Source organism: Astatotilapia calliptera, chromosome 4 (assembly GCF_900246225.1).
Source record: "Astatotilapia calliptera chromosome 4, fAstCal1.2, whole genome shotgun sequence".
NCBI classification, from domain to species: domain Eukaryota; kingdom Metazoa; phylum Chordata; class Actinopteri; order Cichliformes; family Cichlidae; genus Astatotilapia; species Astatotilapia calliptera.
In genome coordinates, this window is record NC_039305.1 from 17,868,780 (window position 1) to 17,882,775 (window position 13,996).

General features: G+C 39.3%; 1 protein-coding gene across 1 annotated transcript; it reads right to left on the reverse strand.

Annotated features, from left to right (window-relative positions):
• Positions 1 to 278: 278 nt before the first annotated feature.
• Positions 279 to 6,064, reverse strand: LOC113020915 (somatostatin receptor type 5-like). Its single transcript, XM_026165236.1, has 4 exons — positions 5,726 to 6,064; positions 3,409 to 4,111; positions 2,957 to 3,295; positions 279 to 1,706 (listed from the first exon to the last, which is right to left on the reverse strand). The coding sequence occupies exons 2-4, from the start codon at positions 4,072 to 4,074 to the stop codon at positions 1,632 to 1,634; spliced, it is 1,080 nt and encodes a 359-aa protein (XP_026021021.1). The 5' UTR covers positions 4,075 to 4,111; positions 5,726 to 6,064; the 3' UTR covers positions 279 to 1,631.
• Positions 6,065 to 13,996: the final 7,932 nt, after the last annotated feature.

Below are 13,996 nucleotides of genomic sequence, written 5' to 3' on the forward strand. Positions count from 1 at the left end.
TGTGCACTTATAATACATCCTGCTGTGTGTCAGCCCCATTCCATATCTACAAATTAGAGAATATACAAACATGTTGCTACTTTAGAAATATTAGATACTTTGTTTTGATGTATGCATTTTATATGTCTAACAGCTCTCATACCAGTGTTTACTTACTATTTGACCATTTTCCTTCATAAGAAAAATGAGACAGCTACTCCCCTTTTACTACTCCTATGAATGGAAGGAATAATGCATAAAAATATTAACATTTACTATCAGATTCAATGGGAACGTGCTGAAACATACATCTGCTTTTATTTAAAAAAAACATACAATCACAGTTAGTGGAATAAATGTACATATAATGCAACTTTGTTATATATATATATATATATATTACATATATATATACAATTAATTTTGTTTAGTTAGTTACTGTTCTTACTGTCTTGGAGCAACTGTGACCATGGAGATGCAGAGTAACAGACGTCACCATTTATTAATGGTCAAAGTAGCTTCACTATTTTTTTCCTTCGTATAGGTGACCCATATACAACACATTTAACTTTCATATGCATAACAAACTCAAATTCACTCGTCTTTTCATAATTCACAGTGCTTTGAACACAAAAAAATTCCCTTGTTCCATTCTCACCTGTAAGGCTTTCACAAGTCCATCTGGATTTTTAACCAAGCTCAAAGTCACGACTGGTCACATGCTTTTTGCTTGACTCATGTTACAAATATAAGACGGGTAAGTGCTGCTCAGCAGGTTTGTCCACCAGGTTGAGAATGCTGCTTTACTTCCCCGTGTTGTCCACTCCAGTCTGTCAGACTGACTTTAATATGTCCCAAAAAACCTGTCACATGAAAATCCACCGTAACAGTCATGACCATTCAGCCAGCTTTACATCAATCAACAAGACAGTCACAAGTCTAGTAACAGCAGTACAAACCGAATACTGTAAATTCACAAATTAAAGAACGAACAGTGTCTGAGATAAAGCGGTACAATAGGAGCCCGGGTCAAAGATGGCGTGAATGTAAGGCTAATACCTGATACATGAATATACGTTCAATCTAACGTCATTAAAATGTATACCGGTATTTCCACAGAACTGATTAACTACTTTGTTATACACAGTTTATTTCTAAAGGAATGCTTTCACTTTTCAAAAAAATTAACCAAATTTTATTTTTAAGCTGAGCACTAAAAGACCCCTCTTGTTTTTATCACAGTTACTTCAACACAGAAAAGAGTATGATAGTTGTTTAGTCCCAAATGCGCTCAGTAAGGTAAAGTCAGTACTTTCACTGAAATGCACATTTGACTGAATTAACAGGTAACAGCACCATGACAAGCTAATAGAGGTGAGAAAGCATGGGGTCTAATAATGCAAATTGAAAATTTTCAGCATTTTGTAATCCGATGACGTTTTCTACGTCATCATGACATAAACTTATGCCTTGTATAACACAGTCAGTCTAGTACAAAGTCCATAAAAAATATGCTGCAATGACTTCTTTTTACTCCTTTGAATGTTCCACTCAGGAAGAAATGATCATTAATAAAGGCAGGTTATTAAATGACAAGGGAGAAAGCATCCAGGTTCCATGTGGTATCAAAACAGTACATAGTGGATCAGCAGTCATTGGCCATTCACCACATTTTTTGTATTGAGAGGCTCACTGTGAGCGGTCCTGAGATCCTTCAGCTGGACGGACTATGGAGACAAAAGCAGGCACAAAACTGGATTAGAGATGCAGTAAATGCAGCAATGGAAAACATATACATATAGATCTGGATCTGGGTAAGTATTATTACAATTTTCAGACTTATTCAAAAGTACAAGCTGATATTTGCAATTCAGAGACAGGAAGGCATTTAGTTGTGTTGACACATTCACATGCGCTAAAAAAAGTGCTCAGAAGTTTAGTGTTTCTAGGAAATGCCATTATTTTGAAAGATCTCAACACATATCTGGGCAGGAATGCAGAGGCATATTTTCAGAACTAATCTGTATTCCAGTGAAGGATTGCGTTACTCAATAATATTTCTACTTAATTTTAGCTTGTTTAAAGTGTAACTGATCATTAGACTAACCCTCAAATAAGCCTCTTCAACTTCTTCTTACTCAATGAAATAGAGATATAACGCTTGTTATGAGCTAGCTCTAACCAGACTAGAAATACAAGTGGAGGGTAAGGGTTCACGGGTAACCAAGAGAACAACATCAATATCTCCACTTTGAAGAAACATGCCTCACAAGTTCAGATGAAATGGTACCTGCATGAAAAATGCCCGAGTGTCAATGGTAAACATGTGTTTCTTGGCCTTTCTTGGATTCTGGCCTTCGAAGCAGAGTTGGCAGAAAAGCCACATCAATTAAAAGGAACCGCTTGAGACGCACAAATGTACACAATGTGCAGATGAAGACTGTAAAAATAGCTTGTTTCAGGGCTGTTGTGAGTGTTTTATATATGTTGAGAAAAGAAAAAAAAAGGAAAAGAAAATCTACCCATTTTTCTTTGCTAATCCAATTCATGGCTGCAAGTGCCATGGGAGGTAGACCCTGGATAGGTTGCAGGACCAATACAGAAAGACAGATAACCATTCATGTTCACATTTACACGTGCAGCCAATTTATAAAAGCCAATTGTCCTTGCATGCATGTTTTTGCACTGTGGGAGGAAGCTGGAGTATGTGGAGAGCAACCACGTAGGCACCGTGAGAACATGCACGGATTTAACACCCAGGACTGTCTAGTGCTAACCAGCCAATGCAACCTGTAAGCTGCGGACAATAACCTAAAATACAGCTGTAATCTATGCAAAAACTTTGCACCTAATTGGATCAATAAAAAGGGTTAGGTGACCCCCCGCCACCGCCACCACCCCTTCAAGTGTTAGTGTCTTACTGTTCCTATTAAAACTTTGCACAAATGCTGTATGAGAAAACAGGATATTGGTTTACCTTGGTATCATTCTGTCTACCCTGCAGCACCTGTGCAGCTCTGGCAACATTTGCTTTCTGAAAGCAGAGCACTTTCTGGAAGCTCTCTTTGAAGTTTTTGGAGAGGAAAGCATAAAGAAACGGGTTGGCACAGGAGTTGACGTAGGTGAGGATGACCACGGAAAAGTAGATGTCCATACTGTGCTCAGGGATTATATGAATCAGGTTGACAATGTTGGTGGTGTAAAAGGGAAGCCAACAAAATACAAAGACCAGCACGATGATGACCACCATGCGTGTCACCTTGCGCTCGGATTTGCGCCGCTTAGTCAGGCCTGCACGTTCACGTGCTGACCTCACCTGAAAAGGAAAATTAAAAGAAAGTTTTAATGAGAGCGTGAGAGCAGAATCTCAGCAGAATAACAAAAAAATATATTAGCTAAGTCACAGGGTGCTTTTATTTGTCACTTTACCTTAATGACAATGAAGAGGTAGCAGAGGCAGACAACAATCAGAGGACCAAAGAAGCTCAGGATAGAGGTGTAGAGGATGAAGACAGCAGACCACACATCATGTGGTTCAGGCCAGCTCATGTTGCAGGTCTTAAAGTCCTCCTGTACACTTGAGAAGATGATGACTGGCAGAACAATCAGGAATGACACAACCCAGACTATGCAACTAGTTATCTTCGCCAACCTTGGTTTCCGCCATTTAACACTGCGAACAGGATAAACCACGAAAAGGAAGCGATCGATGCTCATCAGTGTCAGGGAAAAGGTGGATGCAAACTGGCTCATAGCATCAGCAGTCATGCTGATCTTGCAGACAGCTTCTCCAAATGGCCAATAGGAAAGCACGCTGTTGGTCCCTATGAAGGGAATCCCCAGAATGTAGAGTTCATCCGCCACAGCTAAGTTCAGGATGTAAATGTTAGTTGCTGTGTTCATTTTTGCATAGCGGGCCATCACGTAGATGGCCAGTGTGTTACCCAGAAAACCCACGATGAAGACGATGGTGTGGATGATGACAATGACCTTGTTAAACGGTAGCAGCATGGTGGTGTTTGAGAAACTGTCCGCAGTAAAGTTGTAAGTGGAAGAGATGCTGACATTCTCAAATATCCCACTGTAGTCCTCCATCTTCAAGGAGGTAGAGCTGATGTCCACTGGAGTTATGCTAGAAAAAGTCACAAAAGAGAAAAAGACAGAGTTGTACAATTATTATACCACAAACCTAAATCACCCCGTAAATGTTTTCACTGCTGCAAATGCATTTGCAGTGCTGTTAACAATCTGTGTGCTTTCTATGAGGTTGTTATCTGGATAGAGAGTTCAGAAGTCTGCATACATGACAGTCACTCTCTAGCCATAAATGTACCAGAATATTATTAATGCTACTTGCACACTGGTGCACACTGACACGGTAGTGAGTAAAGTTCTGTTTGTGCACCTCTGCTGCTGCAGTGCATATGAAAAGAGCTATAGTTTATTATATTGTGGAGGATTTACTATTCTGTAGGTTTCTGCTTTAGGAACTCTGTTTTTGCTGCCCTTTGGATCACAGAGAATCAGCAACATATGGGGAGAGCACCGATTTCTTCATATTTACCAGGAGAAACTCTCCAGTGAATACTCTGAGTGAGAGAGAGAGTAAAGAAAATGCCTCCCAAGGCTCTTGAGTTCACTTCTTCTCACATATGCTCACTGCTGCAATCAAAACAGTTGCCACTTCACCAGAACAGGCAGCCGTGATCATCATTTTATGTGTTTGTGGCCAGCACAAGCATTACGTATTTGATTACATTCGCCTTTTATATTAAAGAAAAAGGACATGATAATCTATATTGCATTTTCACAGATCTAGGAGGATTCTTCCCTTTGGTTTAACCCCCCCCCCCCCCCCCCAACCTTTAAGTGAGATTTTTTAATGTATATTTGTTTGAGGCGCTAAACTAAACCAAAACGATGTAATTCAAATGAGAGATATTTTCAAAAGCTGGTACAGATGCAAAGCTCAAAGCAAAACTGCAGACTAACTTCAGCTGAACCAATTCATCAGACATAAAGAGAGTAAAAAGTGGCAAAAACAATCAACTTTCTTCTCCTATTTACAGCTTCTACCTTTTTTTATGTTGTTGTTGCTGTTAAAAACACCCCAAAACCTTCAAACTGGTATTCTGTTTCATGTTGGCATCTCAAAGTTGCCCCCAGGCGCCATAAACGTGTCACACGATGTAAAACAACAAAGAGTAATGATGGCAACGACCAAAGCAGCCAGCATTCTAATAGTTAATAATCCGCGCACTTGTAGTAACTGCTCCTTCGGTAGCTCACTTAAATAATCTTATAACTGCCTGTTGTCGGGCGTTCCCAGCTGAAGCTGTGAAAATTTGTTGCACAAATAAATAGTGTGACGTAAATATTAACCGAAACACGCTGAAAAACAAAGGAGTGACGCGCAGCCCGCAGTATAATGTTGAGAAAACAAAATATGTCCAGCCCCTGAGCCTTCAGGCTGCTTTAAGCTTGCCATTTTTGTTTTCCACCATAGCCCCCAGTTAAGGGAGACAGTTTAACCGTTCATATTCATATTCAATAAACGAAATCAACTAAACTACTACTTTCATAAATAAAACTTTAAGGCTTCTTGAACATTTTTCTAAGCATGACAACGTATTTTTGCCCACTTTTGGTAAATATTAGTTAAACTATTAAAATACCTCTTCGAATATTCTTTAAACTCAGTCTAAGTTAACATGTAATTCATGTCCAAGCATTTGCTTCCACCAACCTGTGCGCTCCCGTGCGCCTCTCCACGACCCAGCGCGTCTTAGGCACTCATGCGCTTTTGGAAACGCCAACGCTCCTTTCACAATTTCTTTTAAACAGGAAGCATCTCACTTGACTTCTCATTTTGTGCCATCTTCCCGAAGTCTCCGTGGTCCAGTCTCCATAACCAGCCACGCCAAGACTGCTGTTATCTTCGCCTCCCCACGATTTTCCTCAAGCTTCTTCTAGAGAAGAAAACCCAGTGTGCGGAGAGATGCTCTCCTGCAATGATGAGAAGGTCTTGTAGTATCCACGACTCACTGTGAGTGTTAATGTGTGGGGAAACTTCGTCCCGCCTTCGGATGAGGAAGCCCCACCCACGAGGTCAGTTGTTGGTATAAAAGCATGCATTACAGCCCTCCTTTCCTTTAATTTTTTACTGCGACTTTTATTGCCGCCCTTTAGGTTAATGATAACATGACACTTTTACCATTATTATGAAAATAGTGGAGGGAGATGGAGCAGTGCCAAGCTCCAGCCAGAGGAATAAATTACCTTGATGGTGGCCTTGGGCACCTGAGATATTAGAGCAAAAGGAAAAGGGAAGGAAAGTGGAAGGGAGGGTGAGGGTGCACTTTTGAGGAAGACATTTGATGATAATTGTGTGGGAAAGCTGCCTAATTTCAAGCAATTAGTTTCATGTTGTTGTCATCCAGGTCAGTGCAGCGTTAACACACACACACACACACACACACACACACACACACACACACACACACACACACACACACACACACACACACACACACACACACACACACCACATATGCAGGCAGAGTGCGCTTGCAGAGGCACACTCACACAATGCCCCGCTCATGTCATTAGTGTCATGTCTGTATCAGGTTAAAACACCACACAGGGACATCAGTGACTTCTCACAGTTTGAAAGGTCCAGTTCACTGGTTCAAACCAGATCAACTGTTTATAAGTAAACACTGCCGGACAGGTGTGCACAGAGGCTTGCCCTGAAGGGACAGGTGGTGTGTAGGGGCATTTAGGATACCAGGATAATGATAAGGCTCATTTATACTAAGCTCTCACCAATGCAGGCTCATGGGTTCAAATTTTATACAGCCAACGTTTTTGTTTTTGTTTAGTTTTTCCAGAACTAAAGAGCTTCACAAATGCTTTTTACTTTATAGAAAACTAAACAAATGAAAAGTTGCTAAACTGGTCTGTAACTATTAACAGCAGGACTATTAAAGAGGAGCTCAAATACAGTTTAGATGTCTAAACTGTGGCTCCAGCCAAAATCTGGTGCAGTGAAGGTTAGAATAAAGTCAGCATACCAGACATTTCTAAACTTCTCCTCAGAGACTGCATTAGCTGCTAGAAGAAAACACCTGGATCTTTCATCCAGCTGCATTGTTCTTACTGAGGGATGCAGATTTATTCTGTCTTTTTGTCGAAGGAACGCTCTTTGCATTCCTTCTGTTCTTTATAAAACTGTGTAATAACTCTTCTTTCTGTTACAGGTGAACACGTAAGATTACACACACGTATTTCCGCATCATATGCAGACCAAATTTAATGCTAACCAAATAATCACACTATCATTTGAACTATGGCAAACTGTTGTCATGTATTGAAACAAACCAAATTAACCCAGTTTACTATATGTTAAACTTTGACTCTCTCCTTCAAGGTCAATAGATTTGAAGGTCAAAATTATTATGATGTCATACAGAGCTGTTATAAACTGTGTTTCTTACTGCCATATTTTGTATTGACAACATGTAAGCATGTAGAGAATGATATCTAGAGATTCTAAATATCACATTATAGGAGACATGATGTCACGTTTGACCTCTGACCTTCCAACATCTGTCATGCTATTCTTATATGTCACTACACTACAAACTTCTTAGTGTATGTTTAAAGAGCACACATACACACAATACAGTACTACTGCTCAAAGAGTGAGCTGCCTTGGCAGTGGTTTGCACTCTCGTAGTGCTTCCTTTTTCATTTAATTTAATTTAATTTAGTTTTTCTGTATTATACATGTCATTTACTCATGAAAGCATCTTTTTTCCCTTCATTAAACGATGAATGATCTATGAATTAGGGTTGATCTGATATCCTCGTGTTGGTGTTGTTCCCAGATCATCATACTAAATGTTGTTCCAGGATCAACATTGCAAGTGACCAATCAGAATGTTGTGACGTCATACTCTTGCGACTTCGGGAAAAAACGGCGTAAAACAAAAAACTGTACTAAAGCTGCGTGAAACCGCCTCTGTCCGCCGATCAACGGACCCTGACCCTGACCCTAACCGTAACCCTTTAATAAACGGTAAGCAGAATTGATATTGTCCTTGCAACATTGGAATTTCATAAATGCACGAATGGCTTGGCGCGCAAAAGAATAACGTCACAACAATGTGATTGGTCACTTGCAATGTTGAACCTGGAACAACATTTTCATGATGGTCTGGGAACAACACCAACACGAGGATATCAGATCATCCATGAATAAGCCTGCATTAGAAACATGAGAAAGCATTTTCTTTCATGAGTAAATTCACGGTCCAATAACGGCTTCATGTAGAAAATATAAAAATGTTGAAATGCAGTTGGAAGTGAAGCATAACGGTTTCCTTTCTTCTTGATCTCTGCCTTTCTTTTCTCATACGAGTCACTGTGGCTTACAGCGGTTGTCATGCCCCCTGCCTTTCTATATCAAGCCTTCTCTCTGTGGGCACTGAGATGATATCAGAGCGGTGTCTGTCACTGACTTTGTCTGGCCGACGGCAAAAAGCTGGCAGAGATCGATGAGAGAACTACTTCTAGGTAAATGGAGCGATACTTATGTGCTTGGAACTGGAGGAGCTCTTGACCCAGCTAAATCAATACTGAACCTCTGGTTATAAAGAGGAGACAGAGGGGATGAGTGAAAGAAAGAGGAAGACAGAAGAGAGAGATTAATCAGATGATGTCCAAAGTGGGGATTGTGTGTCTATGTGTTGACAGATCTATGTGTTTAACTCCCTCTAAAATCACCTTGGCAGAGCTAAAAACAGCTAAAATTCACAGAATCTGAAGTGAGCTAGCTATTTAGAGTGACCTTCTTGACATACAGCACCCAGGGGTAAGAGTTTTGTTTATTATCTTGTGATCTGATTACATCACAGTGCAGTCATGTCATAAGCTTTTATGCAAGTTTAATTAAATTGTATTATAGAAACTGGCCTGTGCCTAGTGGTAGGAGACACGACAATCTTGATCCAACAAAAAAAGCCTGCATTTATTTACTTTCTGCTTCAACTTAAAAGTGATTTAAGAGTGATCACCAGGCCACCTGTGCGCATTTACTTTTGTTACAACGAAGGCAAATAATGAGGCTGTTTGCTTCTACACAGACTTCAAATGGAGCCGATGGCTGTGGTGACCTTAACGTGCACGGTGTTAGCATGTGGGGACAAGCATCGTGCTAAAAGCTAACAAGGTTTACCTGGATTCAAGCAACCCCTTTGTCAAATGTGTGCCAAGATGAGAGTTTTAACAAACATTTTATAATTTGGCACGTTCCCTGCTAGTTTAAAACCACCCGCAAGGCTAAAGTATCTCGCTAATGTGAAAAGCTGCAGTATTTGCAGTTATTACGGCACTTCCTGGACTTTACACTTCAATGAGGCAGTTCCTGATTTAAACAGATTTAGTGTAATTCAATGAAATGCCGAAGCTGTTTGTTATTGAAATATATATATATATTCAAAAAATATCTGAAAGGAGAAGTATTACACAACAGAGGAACAATTTGATTCAATTATTTTCTTTTATAAGACAGTGCTTAATGGCTCAGGGTGTTTGTGGAGTAACAGCTTCCCCTAGTGGGATTTCAATATTATTCTAATAACCATGCACACTTTTTTTAAGGCCATCAGATATCAGTCATTCATAAAGGCCTTTTCTTTTAATAAAATACTTCAACATATCTATGCAGAGATGGGTTCATCCACTCATCCAATTTATTAACAACTTTTCTACTGCAGGGTCATGGTTTGAAAGTGATCAGTGATTAAAAAGATAAAGATAGTTTAGTTAAATTATAATTTTTTTGACAAAACTGATGCATTTTTATGTTATACAATCAAAAGTACACCATCACTCTGAGGATTTATTACATGTTTTTGTCTGTATTTGCATGTCACATCACTGACAAAAAACAAGTTCATAAATCATTTGACATAAAGACAGAGTTAAGTTAAAGTAACTTTACCTTGAACTTAACTCAAGTTATGGCCTATTCAGTGTTATTTATACCTCGCCAAATCACAACAGCAGTCGCCTCAAGATGCTTTATATTGTAAGGTTGACCCTACAATAATACATACAGAGAAAAACCCAACAATCATATAGAATAGAATATAATTCAACTTTATTGTCATTGCACATGTCACAAGTACAAGGCAATGAAATGCAGTTTGCATCCATCCAGAAAGTGCTTTAGCAACAATATAGATATATTACAAAATATATATTAACAATAATTTAGATATATAGATATATTACAAAAATGGGTCTATTATTGTTACAATGTACATGGTATGAAGGTATATTATGAATATGCTATAACTATAAGTATGTACAGGCTGTAGTGAGTGTTCAAGCTATGTACAAGATATAAATGTGAAACTATAGAGAAATATGAAATATGAACTATACAAGTTATAAACAGTTGTAGGACTATAATTATTGTATTGTACAGAATGATTGTCTATACAGCATTGACAGTAGTGCAGTTTAGATCAGTGAGATATGTGGATAATTTCTACAGTGGTTATATAAAGTGCTAGTGGTTGTGAGTGGTGGTTCAGGCCATGTTATTATTGTGTGTATGAGGGTACAGTTGGCCATTTGTTTGTTTTTGCTCAAGTGTGTGTGTGTTCAGTTATTGGTGGTTGTTGGTGTGTGTATGTTCAGTCCATGAGTTTAATGTGGGTCCAATGTCAGGAAGCAGAGTGACCTCCTATGAGCAAGGACTTTGGTGAAAGTAGGAAGGAAAAACTCCCTTTTAACAGGAAGATACCTGCAGCAGAACCAGGCTCAGGGAGGGGCGGCCATCTCTCACAACCGGTTGGGGTGAGGGGAGGAAGACAGGATAACATTGTCTCTGTCCACGGTGCAGTGGGTTAGTAATAAAGTAGTTTTATATATGATATGAGCCAGAGCTGAAGTTTTGGGGAAGTTTGAATATTTTATGATCAAAGATAAGACCTGTTTTACTACTACTACTACCAGTTTAAGCACTAAAATTTACTACTGGTTTCACTTATTAAAATAAACATCTTCCATGAAGTGGACAGTGTAGTGATATTTATTAAATTCTGTAGCTCATAACATCACCTTCTTCCACTGCTTGTCAACCACTCAGGCGTCAAACCCTATATTTTTTCGAGCCTTTACAAATCGCATAGTTTGAGAGGATCTGAACACAGGTCCATGTTCCCTTTCTCATTATGCTAATAATAGCAGTGCTTAATATTCCTTCTAACAAAAGCCCCTTTATACTTTACCCTGAAGGGCAAATTAGAGGAGTTAATTAGGAAAGACTGAAAGGCTAGATTGTATTATCAAAATAAGCCAGTTTGACAATGATAATTATAACTTGTCGGGACACTAGTTTTGGATGCAACAACCAATTTCTAAAACGAGACATGTCACTAAGCATTTAGGCATCGTTTGGCTTTTACTGGAGAGACAGTGTCAGCCTGCATTCATCTTTCCCCCTGGAGAATTGAAGGATCTACACAAAAAGGAAGCAGCTCAGAATAACCTCTGCAGAGAGGTGTGTATGTAAGAGAGAAATATTAAATGAATGAATAAGCCATGGCTAAACTGAACTGACTCAAGTTGTTTAACAAAATACACGAGTCTGTGTTCCCCGACATTTTAAAGACCTGCACAGAAGTGTCTCCAAATCTGCTTTAAAAAGAAGTAAATGACTTGCATTTGGTTTTTCTTTTATATAGAGATTGTTTTTTGTACACTTTAGTTGTGGTATTTGATTTACAGTCACCTGCCTTTAATTTGATGTACATATTAATTTGTTGTTTATCAAAAATATCTAATCAGCCAATCACATGGCAGCAAATCGGTACATTTAGAAATGCAGATGTGGTCAAGAAAGCCTTTCAAACTGAGCATCAGAATGGGGAAGAAAGGTGATTTAAGTGACTTTGAGTTTGATGTCCTGGGACTTTCTACACAACCATCTCTTGAGTTTGCTGAGAAGTCTGAAAAAGAGGAAATATCCAATGAGCTGCATTTCACTGCGCAAAAAGGCCAAATTGATGCCAGAGGTCAAAGCAGAATGGGCAAACTGCTCTGAGCTCATAGGAAGGCAACAATAAGTTAAAAATCTAGTTGTATGCAGACGAGCAACTGTGAAGCATATAGGCTACAGCAGCAGAAGACCACACAAGGTGCCACACCTCGAAGGTAAGGGGTTTCATGTTGGTACAACCAACATGAGCCATCCCATGTTGCACCTATAATTCAGGTTGTTGTTGTTGGTGTAGTATAGAGGATATTAGCGCACTCTGGGCCATTTAGTACCAGTTGCAGATTGTTTAAATGCCACAAGTACCTGAGTATTATTGCTGATCATGTAGATCAGCATTCCAAGCCCTTTTGGGATGTGGTGGTGTGATTTTTATTATGTATGTACAGCTGACAAATCTGCAGCAACTATGTGATCCTGTCATGCTGGTATGGCAGCTTGTTGAATATGACATGTGTTGTAAAGGTACAAGCTGAAAGCACAACTAATAAAGCAGCAGGTGGGTGTAGTTATTATTCTCATGTTTCAGTCTTATTAAAGCTCTATGTTTTTGTGATTTCAAAAGTGCTGCAGAAATAGTATTTCTTTTATATTTGGTGATAATTATTAAGGAGGTAAACAATGATGTCTGAATTTAACTGTATAAATGAAGCAGCTTTGAAAGCAAGTTAAAGGGAACAATTGAGGTTGCGCCCGTGGAAAGGTTTTGCTTTTCAGTGTTTGATGAATGTACTGCAGGTTGGTATGAAAGGAAAGGAGCACGTGTCCCCTCTAACAAAACCCTTTAAAAAGCAGAGTCAGTTGACGTTAAGATGAGTAATTCCCAACGATAAAATTCAGTCGTACTATCCACATGTTATCATTAGCAAACGTTCAGGCTGACTTTCTGCTTTGACTCTGGGGTGGTCTGCACGTTCATCCCTTTCCTCTCCAGGACAGGAAGCCTCTCATCTGCTGCTCTGATGGTCTTTCCTTTCTCTTTCCTGTCAGATGCACCTACCTCTGGCGCTTCTTACCTCTTTTTTCAAGGACCTCTTTTGAAACACAGATTACCGTGTTTTTTTCACATCTAGTTGGGAACATAATTCAATAAATCACATAACAATTCGGTCTAGAAAGTTCAGCATGGGGACAAATGAATTTCTGTGCTATTTTCTGAACAACACTGTGACGGCCGCATAGCAGTGATTGATCTGAATATTGCTCGGTGATGATGTGACGAAGAATATGCCTCACGCGAACACATACACACACACGGGTTTACACAAATTTGCCACAATCAAATCTACCAGCTGGGCCATGTTACTTGCACACGAATAACTGGGTTAGCATAATTTTATTGCTGACATGCTGACATAGAGTAGGCCTGGATTTTTTGCTTAAAATTAATGTACGGCCTAAACCCTGTGCGTAGATTAGTTTTCTCTGTGGCTGTACCAGTGCCTGTATTTATCACATACCATTTGGTTTGTGATGTGTGGTTCAGATTGTTCTGCCTTGTTAGTCCCAGAATGAAATATTCTTGCAATAGCATGCCCTACGAGATTAGCTGGACATACAGATCACCAGTTGCATTAAACATACATGCTGTGTTAACTCACACTGCTGACTTTCAGCCTTCTTTCACAGCCAGAATCCCTGATTTTGAACAGTCACATGCACGCTGACGGACGATCAGTCGACCTCTATCTCAAGCTGAATATACTCATCAAGCCTCCAGATGTTTTTTTTTTAATCTGACTTTTTTAAACGTGTCTCCTCAGTGCTGATAAACAGAGAACATTTCTTGTGTTGTGTAGTTGGATTTTGGCTGTGCATGTGGTAAAATGACTGCATTTTGAATCTGCAGCTGCAGTCTCTTTGGACACATGAGACAAAAAAAATGAAGAAAGGAAAAAAAAAAATACCTGCATGAAGATACAGCAACTGCTTTTTTTAAGCATCAAA

Excerpts from the sequence above, each read along its gene's own strand:
- LOC113020915 (XM_026165236.1), bottom strand. The coding sequence starts at position 4,074 with ATGGAGGACTACAGTGGGATATTTGAGAATGTCAGCATCTCTTCCACT. Across the intron at positions 3,296-3,408 it reads ACCTCTTCATTGTCATTAAG|GTGAGGTCAGCACGTGAACG; the intron begins GTAAAGTGACAA and ends TTTCCTTTTCAG. Across the intron at positions 1,707-2,956 it reads GTAGACAGAATGATACCAAG|TCCGTCCAGCTGAAGGATCT; the intron begins GTAAACCAATAT and ends TTGTCTCCATAG.